The sequence below is a fragment of the Sinocyclocheilus rhinocerous genome, unplaced genomic scaffold (assembly GCF_001515625.1).
Source record: "Sinocyclocheilus rhinocerous isolate Xijiao unplaced genomic scaffold, SAMN03320098_v1.1 scaffold478, whole genome shotgun sequence".
NCBI classification, from domain to species: Eukaryota; Metazoa; Chordata; class Actinopteri; order Cypriniformes; family Cyprinidae; genus Sinocyclocheilus; species Sinocyclocheilus rhinocerous.
The window spans coordinates 576,513-586,570 of record NW_015651483.1 but is presented as its reverse complement, the minus strand read 5'-3'; the positions used below and the strand labels follow the sequence as shown (position 1 = coordinate 586,570).

General features: G+C 39.0%; 1 protein-coding gene and 1 pseudogene across 1 annotated transcript; both read left to right on the top strand.

The window, feature by feature from the left end:
- The first annotated feature begins 3,483 nt into the window (after positions 1–3,483).
- On the top strand, positions 3,484–5,656 carry LOC107712863 (transcription factor AP-1-like). The gene is made up of 2 exons (XM_016518228.1): positions 3,484–3,710; positions 3,871–5,656. Exon 2 carries the CDS (start codon positions 3,871–3,873, stop codon positions 4,774–4,776), a length of 906 nt encoding a protein of 301 aa, XP_016373714.1. The 5' UTR covers positions 3,484–3,710; the 3' UTR covers positions 4,777–5,656.
- Positions 5,657–8,139: 2,483 nt separating this feature from the next.
- LOC107712851 (ankyrin-3-like) overlaps positions 8,140–10,058 on the top strand; it is a 3,488-nt pseudogene continuing 1,569 nt past the window's right edge.

The following is a 10,058-nucleotide window of genomic DNA, read 5'->3' as shown; positions in this document are numbered from 1 at the left end:
AGATATAAAAATAGCACCGGTGTCCTGAAAATATATGTTATCATGATGAGAAGTCTGATATCCCTATACAGTCTCAATGCAATTAGTAATTTTTCATCTTGGCAAGTTGGTTAATTCGTATGAATTTGTAGAATCTCATTCGCATGATTTTCAGGTTGGATACATGGACGATGGTTAGGACATGTCAGACCGCTGAATGGACCATCTGACCAATTATAACTGATTATTCTGATTATTTAATATAATTAATAGTCTACATATCCTGGCAACACTTTACAATAAGGTTTCATATGCTAACTACATTAGTTAACATGAACTGACAATGAGCAATACTTCTACAGCATTTATTAGTCATAGTAAATGTTAATTTAAATATTTAGTAATGCATTTTTTTAATTAAAAGTCGTATTTGTTAACATTAGTTAATGCACTGTGAACTAACATGAACGAACAATGAACAAATGTATTATTAACTAAAATTGACAAAGACTTAAATGTTGTAAATATATATATATTGTTTAGTGACAAATAAGATGACACCAATATATTTTGTAAAACAATATCATATTTCTAAGTAAAAAGTAAATTTAAAAAATGAAGACAATGGATTAAAATACATATATATATATAAAAAGGAATATTAGGTGTGCAAATAAAACATTATATCAAGAATGCACTAAGCATTTAATTACAATACTTTTGGATTTATTTCCTTATTAGGCGTGACCAAGAACAGAATGTAACTGGATGTTATATATGGACGAACAAGTTCTAGACAAAACTAGAACTAAAAGTTCTAAACAAAACGTTCCCATTCTACTAATGGTAATGGAAAACACGGCTGATTTAGAAAGTGAAGCGAACACACCCTTTAACAAAACTAAACTCTTTTTAACCTGATTAACAACACAGCAAATTACAGCTGAGTGAACATGTATGTTTGTATGAATCCGGCGCTGTGTTCAGTTTTCACAAATTCAGCATGCGGCGGAGGGCGATTACTACAGCACCGTCTCAGAGGCGGGTGACTGGGCCATATTTACACAAGACCCTCCTCATAGACGGACGGACCACTGCTGAGACGACTGGGCGGCCAGAGGCTAAGTTACTGCAAATAACGACAGGCCGCATGTCAAAGAAAACACACCATGCACAGTCCATGGATATCTGATATTAACCAAAAAGCCATATTAAAGATTATAGTATATACACTGATGCATAAATAATTGCTTTTTCCATGTGTGCAAGGGCACTGTCCATGTACCAGCCTCTACCTGGGTGGCTCAGACACTGAAAGATATAAGTAGTAATGACATAAACATTAAGATTCTTGTATATGCAGAAAAATGTATATAAAAATATAGAAAATTGATATTAAGAGTTACTGTCTACACTATAGATGTAACTGCTCTACACTGCAGTTGTAGTACAGTTTATGTTCGGTAAAGCAGGTGATAGTGACGAACTGTCAGTTTAAGATAAACAGTAGACTGGATGACACTGCATCATAGACTGTATAAAAACAGCACTGCACACATTAGACTTAAAAAGGAAATGTACACCTGGATTTCGTAACATACCTAACACATAACAAAGTACGATAGTAAGAAAGGTGACAAGGAAAGCTAAAAAAAAGGAAAGAAGCAAGCAAAGAGGAACTGGTTTCACAGGCAAGCTGCCGTTTTCTACGTTTGGTCTGGGTTGTGCTGCCCAAACAAGTTTCTGTGTGGTACAAAAACAAAGATGACTTCTCTCTGTCGTAACTCTGGACATCCCCTGTTGCCTGCATTAGTGATGCAGACATGTGTGGTGATCAGAAAGAGGATGCAGGATGCTTCGATCTGGTCATGACCTTTAATTTACAATAAAACTCTCATCTGACCTTTGTGCACTTGAACTATGAATGATAAAAGATTTTTAAAAACCCAATAGAAATTCCATTAAATCTGACAGTAAATATTGCATAATCCATCCAAAAGTCACATCTAATTCCTTTGACTCATGAAAACTGAAGTACAAATTGAGATGACATTTTAATTAAATAATAAAATAAAAAAAATCTAAATATTAAATTGAGAAGTATAAATTGGCTCTTTCTTCACTTTGAAATATTGGTTAGTTCATATATTTGGTAATCATCATAATCATCATCATAATGCATTGCATATTGACTGTTATTTGTATCTTAGATTTGTTCTAAATGCACTGTGGGTATGTTCACTAAAATAAATAATTATATTCTAACTAAAAAATAAAAAAAAACGGATGGTTCCTAAATTGTTTTATGTTGAATTTGGATAGAAATAATATCAGAGCATCAATATATCAATATATTTGGACAAAATAATTATAGTGAGTGTTAAACTAAAGAGAACAAGAATAGTCTGTGTATTAAAGTCCATAATTTGTATTGAGTGACGCTTAATGTCATGTTTACGTGCTCGACCACTTGATCTGTCCCAACAAAGTGAAACGTGCCAGAGACCATCGTCAAGTCCTGGTGGTCAGTAAAAACGATCTTATCCCGGTTTCATACATGCACTATCGCTCAGATTGCTTTTGTTATTCGTGGTTTTCCTACATGAAATTGTAGAATCAGAGATACTTTTATGTAATAGTTACAGTAACAATTATAGCTACAAACATACTAGTAATTTCCATCTCATTACTAAATGCAAATAAAAGTGTAATTACATCTTTGCATAGGCTTAAAACTCATGAAAACCAATTGAAAATATCCCAAAGTAAAATGAATCATTCTTTAATGTCACTTAGCGATAGTCACGTTGAATTCGAGTAGTTTGCGGTTGTGGTTTAAACAGTGACGTTTAAGACGGGTGTGTGTACTTTTGAGAGGATCTCTAGGGACTGTCACGGAGACGGCCGATGGACCTGGTGGCACGCTGTCACTCCACAATAAGACACGCCCCTTTTCAAAACCATTGGCTGATGACGGAGCAAATGCACTTTGCCATAAAACACCAGACTATTGCCCTGTTTCTTCGCGCCACGTGAACGTGTATCTTAACCTATCTAAACAACTCCCATTTATATCAAAGCTGACCGTTCACATGTTATTACTGGACGGACGGCTGAGTCTTGTGAAACTCACGAGTGAAATTGCCCAACTCTCAAACGCACGCACTCACTTCTTCTCAAACGAGACCTCGTGACGTATATTAAAGTGAAAGTTTGCGTTATAAAGTAGCACGCTATACAGAACTCGGCTTCTTTGTATCCCGCCACTGCCACGGTCTAAAACAGCTAAGCGGGTAACCAGATATTCAAAAACAATACGTAATCCCACAATGCACCGCATCGTCGACTTACAGCATTACCTCATCCCATCAGCCACCGCGAGATGAATCTTCTGGGTGGTCGTCTAGGCAACGCGCCTTATCTGAAATTGTGGAACGCCCAGTAAATCGCCTCCAGCCAATAAGAGACGGCGCGCATGACATCATTGCTATTTTTAGTGGGGCAGCGGTAGCAGATAAGGTTTGCCTCCACGCTGGAGAAGCTCAGAGTATACAGATCTCGCCACAGTGAAACATCTAGGCAACACAGCTTGAGCTTAAATAAACAAGACAACTTTTCGGCTCAGCGCTGTTTGTCCACTGGCATCTTTGAGCCGCGCGGCGGTGGAAGAGGAGCTCTGTCCGCGAGAAGAAGAAGAAGAGTTCGGGACGCTGCGCGATAACTTTTACGCAGTAAGTTTCTCGCGGGACGGGGGAGTTTACGAACTTTGCGATTCTTCTCGCTTTTGTCTCTGAGAGCGCGGCGCTCGTTTCTGAAAGCGGACACTGCTTGAGTTTGTGAAAGACTACTTTTGAACTAAAAAGTTTCGTTTTCTCTTCTATGTCTACCAAGATGGAAACTACTTTCTACGATGACTCTCTAAACAGCGCTTTCTCTCAGCATGTCAGCGCTACTTTTGGATACAACCACAAGGCTCTGAAACATAACATGACGCTGAATCTGACCGACCCAGCCGGCAACCTGAAGCCCCACCTGAGGGCCAAAGCCAACGACATCCTCACCTCCCCCGACGTGGGGCTGCTCAAACTGGCTTCGCCGGAGCTGGAGCGGCTCATCATCCAGTCCAGCAACGGCCTGATCACTACAACGCCGACTCCGACCCAGTTTCTGTGTCCCAGGAACGTGACGGACGAACAGGAGGGCTTCGCGGATGGCTTCGTGAGGGCACTGGCCGAGCTGCATCACCAGCACATGCCCAGCGTCACCTCGGCTCCCCAGACGACCATCAACAACAGCATGGCACCCGTTTCGTCCATGGCAGGCGGCGCGGTGTACAGTTCCTCCATGCGCTCCGACCCTCCAGTGTACGCGGACCTGAACACTTTCAACCCCGCCATCAGCACCGCCAACCCCGCGATGAACTACACCAGCGCCCCGCCGCAGCACACCGTCCAGCACCCGCGGCTTCAGGCGCTGAAGGAGGAGCCCCAAACGGTGCCTGAGATGCCCGGCGAGACGCCACCTCTCTCCCCCATCGACATGGAGAGCCAGGAGCGGATTAAAGCCGAGAGAAAGCGCATGAGGAACCGGGTCGCCGCGTCCAAATGCCGGAAGAGGAAACTGGAGAGGATCTCCCGGCTGGAGGATAAAGTCAAGAACCTGAAGTCCCAGAACTCCGAGCTGGCGTCCACCGCAAACATGCTGCGCGAGCAAGTGGCCCAGCTCAAGCAGAAAGTCATGAACCACGTCAACAGCGGCTGCCAGCTTATGTTGACGCAACAGCTGCAGACGTTCTGAGAAGAACCGAAGGACATTTGAGTTCACTTTAATAGACGCAAGGGACAAAGTTCAGGGGCTAGATGTCTGCGAGCCGGCGCAACTGCTGGCATTAGCCCGCGGGGACCGGCCGCGTGCCGTAAAAAGATGTTCTGACTGGACTTTTGGGGAGTGCAAAACTTCACGAAATCGGTCCGACAGAGACAGCGACAGAGGGCATGAGACTCACTCTGTTACACGCTTTACTTTCTGACGAGAAAATAGACTTATCCTTGTTCACTTCGACCAGGTTGTGCATGGACCCATACGCTTCAAAGGAGCGCTCAGTATTATATAGGAGTAAAACAGGGGACGTGACTGCCGTACAATAGGGATGTAAATGTCTGGCTCACCAAGCAGAAAGTTGTGTCCGCTAAACGTTTGATAAAAGCTGCCTGACTTCTGAGTTACATGTTGTACTTTTTGTTCTTAAACTGAATGGAATTTACTTTTTCCTTTAGTTAGTCCAACTTCAGCAGTTTCTTTTTTTCTGAAAAAGTTCATTAATGAGGTTTCACTCATTGTTATTTGTAAATAAGATCAACCCGGAGTACTTAAGTTTACCATTTGTAAAGTACAATATACTTTTTTTATGTTTGTTTTCTGAGCACATCAGAAACTAATCAATATTTATGAACTGTAATAAAGTATGTGAAACGAAAAACTGTCTCTGTTGTCCTAATGGAGTTCGGATGTATGTGTGTGTGTGTGTGTGTGTGTGTGTTCACCAAGACAAACTTGTAGTAACATGTTTTGGGAGAGACTGCTTGTTTGGCAAAATCCACAGGTTTGAATATACAAGCAGAGCATGTAAAAAAAAAAAAAGTCAAAAACAACAATTAAACCCATAATAGTTATTCAGTAGTAGCCTAATAATGACAGTATGTATTCTGAATCTGATCTGGCTGAAATGTCAAATTAAATTATATAAAAATATTAAAAGAGGGAAATGATTAACTTTCAAATGCAATAACACCGCATCTAACAAACAGTCATCATCATACAATGTAGAAGTAAATTGTTGAAACAAAGTATTCATTTTAATCATTGGCACATTATTGTGTCGACTAAAAAAATAAAGTTCTCTATGGTTCGTGCATGTTTGCCTACAAAAGTGTTCATTAAACAATTTCAGCAGCAATCCTCTGCATCAGCAGAGGGCGCCGTCGGCTTGCGTTCGGTAAATCTGAAGCAGCCCCATTTGTTTTTGTTTTTTTATTAATGCCAAGGTACGAAAGATAATAATAGTACATAAAATATCAACATTACGTACAAAGAGGTGGCGTCACATGCAAAGCACCATTTAAACATGTAAACAATAAATAAATAATACAAAACGAAAGCTTTAACAAAATAAATTAATAAGATGAAATAAATTGTTTTAACACCTTTAAGATTCTTGGAAGATGAAATAGTTTGGATATACTGTTGAACCTCTTTTTTTAAAAACAATAAATAAAGGATTTTGATGAGTGAATTTACTGCGGTATATGAAATTTTGCAAGAAGTAATAATAGGTTAATAATAAAATATTTACTACTTATATTATACTTTTTGTATAGCCTATTAAAGAAGCCAAACAGTACATCCTTAAAAAGCAAAGAGAAACCCTGGATTTCTCTGAAGCAGCCCCTTGGATAGACGACGAGTTTCTTTTGTGATTTCAGTTTCTTGGATTCTGCTCAGAGCAGTGATGGGGGATTTCAGAGACTTCACTTCTGCTTGACTAAACGCCCAAAGGAACCAGTCTTCTTTGAATAGAATACATGACAGGGGGTGAAATATATCAGCATTTATATTCACCTAAAATATCTCAAAAAAGTATATTAAATTAAAGACTATAATATACATGCATAAAATGATCATAATTGATCTCTCGTTAGTCAAATACATATGAAATGTTTTTAATTCGCACTTATGATCGCAAGCCTGTATTGCCTCGTTTTCTTTTTCTTTATTTTTTGACGTGTGTCACCACACACACACACAAAGGAGGCAAATACAACTCTAATTTCATATTCAGGTCACCAACACAGATTAATATTCAGCATCTTTTAGATCCTCTTATTTCACTGCCCAAACTTGGCAAACGATGACATCATACCGGAAAATCGGCACCTAGCTCTCCATATTAGGCAAGCGCGCGGTCGGAAGACCTACGTCATCTGAAGCAGTGGGTGTGTATTACGGGAAGAGGAACTCCTCGCCTCGGACTAATCTCCATAAGACTGACAGACAGACCTTTAGTGCACTTTTAGTTTTGGGAACGAGGGGATTGATCATTGATCCAACGCATGATCAAAATACAAGAACGCAAAGTGAAGCAAGGACTTTCCTAGAATGCATATATTCTGTTAACAATTAAATATGAGCAAAGTCACTGAAAAGCGACCTGCTTTTATAGCTACTTAAAGTACAATTAGGTTACACAATGGCATGTGGTCATGCACATATATTGGTTTAAGTTGAAAGTGTAAACTAAGTGTAAAAACTAAATCTACAGTATATTAAAGGCAGTAAATGTTCTCTGTTAAGATGACAACAACATAGCGAAAAAAAGCATAGCCTATATATATATATATATATATTATTATATATTATATAATTTCTATTATATGCAATTACCTGAACACTTAAGTAGGTCTAAGTAAATGTATTTGTAGTTACACATAATGATGATGTTGCAATTTAGTACATTTAAAACATATTAACTTTAAATGTAATTGGATAGCACACTAAAATGAAAATGGTAATCAAGTATTTTACTAGTATTTAAAGTGCTTTGTATCTTAGACAACACATCAAAATAAATGCAAAAGATGATTGAAAAAAATTTAAAGTGTACTTTAAGTACACTTAGGTGGCCTCTTATATTTGATTAATTTGAAGTATTATTACAAGTGCAAATTAAATACAATTGAGCTCACTTCTTTTTCACAAGGGTGGTAATATCTGAAAAATGGCACTGTTGTTCTAACACTATAAACTCAAATACAAAAGGCAATCCAGGTCATGGTTACAGTATCCATGTAGCAGGTCTCTTGTAATATTAGATAAGGCCTGAAATCTAAACAGAGAAATTGACTGTGCATTTGATAAAAAAAATAAAAATAAAATGTAATTACCAAGATAGATCACCAATGTGCTTTTTATTGCTTCATGGTTTTAAACATTAATCATTTGTATCAGGACGTTACAAATCGTAATGCTGATTTTTACTTTTGTTTACTTGATATTTTGTTGCCAAGATACAATTTGTTCTTAGTGATAAAGACATAGAGAATGAAGTTCTTTCAGGAACAGCTCTGCTTTACCAAAGCTCACTGCTTTCCTTCAGAGGCTGGCATGGGTTCAACCAGCTTTACCAATCCTTATGCGATCGAAGTAATTCGGACGAAGAAGAGCGAGCTGGTGAGTGGCATTTCGAATACAGAAGATTTGCTGGATCTCCTCATTTCAAATGGCGTTCTTCAACCCGACAGCCGAACACTGATGTCCAGCATCTCTTCACGAGAGGAAAAGAACTCCAGGATGTTAAACATCTTGATCTCAAGAGGAGAGCGTGCCTGCCGCATCTTATCTGAAACGAGTGGAATCTGACCTTTACCAGCACATGAGAACTTATGTAGGTGGAGTTAATGAGGGCATTAGAGATGCACGGAGACAGCTGATAGGATATCTGCTGGAGAAGGACAAGCAAGGTCTTGTCAAATACGCAAAATCCAACAAGGAACTCACTCCTGAAAGAATCCAACCGAAGTCTCTGACGAATAAGGCTACATCTTCAACAGAACAAATCAAACAAATCCCCAAATCTGAAAGTGAGCATGATGCCACCCTCAAAGCCGTATCCTCAGGTGATCTATATCTCCTCCAGGAGTTTCTCAGAGGATTGGATGTCAATACTGCTTTCTCATCCACTGATACTCTGCTGCACCTCGCTGCTGAACATGGTAAAGAGGCCACATTGTGTACTTTCTGCTCAGACAAGGGGCGAAACTGAACCTGAAGGACAGGGAGGGTCGTACTGCCCTGCACAGAGCTTCAGAACGAGGCCATACTGCTGTTGCTCTGGCCCTTGCGAAGGCTGGTGCGGACCGGACATCCATGCTACTGACCTAATGTCAAAGACTCCTTTGCATCTGGCTGTTCAAAATGGACACGAAAGTACGGTCAAAGCTCTAGTGCATGAGGAGAAGAAAAGCCTCAAGAATCAAACAACTGTTCCGCACATGGCTGCCATTGAGGATGACGCAACACTGGCAGAGGTTCTTCTGCGAAACGGCTCTTTAGTAGATATTAGAGATGGCCAAAGGAAGACGGTTCTCTATCACGCTGTTCGGCACGGAAATGAGAAAACTGCCGGCGTGCTGTTGAAGGCCGGAGCACAGGTGGACTCTGTGATCATGGACACTGCTTTTGAGCTGAACAGGAAGTCTCTGTTGTCTCTGTTTTTGCAGTATGTCCAGAAGTCCATGTCTCAGAATGAGATCACCGCTGCTCTTTTTAAAGCGGTACGGAGGAACTTGAACGGGGTTGTAGCTGCGCTAATTGATCATGGTGCGGATGTTAATAGTTGTAATGAGCTTGGATACACATATGCTTCTAGCCGCAGAGCTGGGGAATGCTGAGGCCTTCTAAGTGTTGGTCTCAAAAAAGGCCAGACTGGATGAGAGACTACCAAACCAGATCTCTGGTCTTCACCTGGCTATCCAAAGTGCCAGTATGCATATAGCAAAGGTAAATTACTTTTTAAAAATTAAATAAACAAATAAATTAACAAATAAATAAATAACGAGTCCACAAGGGGAATGCGTTTGGGTTCATGGAAGATTTTAGAGGAAAAACACAATAAGCAGGAAAATAGACAATAAGATTTAAAACATACATTTTTAGGGCTGCCAGAGTTAAATTTATATCAATTAAATAATTGAATGCTTTATTTATTTATTTAAGTTTACTGAATTTGATATTGATACTGATATTTTTTATTTTATATTTTATATTTAATGTTTCATTCTGCTTTCTGATCAGATATCAAGCGACTAATAATGATTAGATATTGATATTGACAGCCCAGCCCTAGTCTTTAATTTAAAAAGAAAAAAAAAACATTAATAAAGTCAATAAACCATTAAGTAATAAATAAAATTAATATATATAATAATAAAATAAATTATTACTTAGTAGAGGGAAAATATGATGCAACTTACAGGATAATCATTTTTAGGATAATATTTTAATATATATATATTTGATATATA

Coding starts and splice junctions, on each gene's coding strand:
- LOC107712863 (XM_016518228.1), top strand. CDS start 3,871: ATGGAAACTACTTTCTACGATGACTCTCTAAACAGCGCTTTCTCTCAG.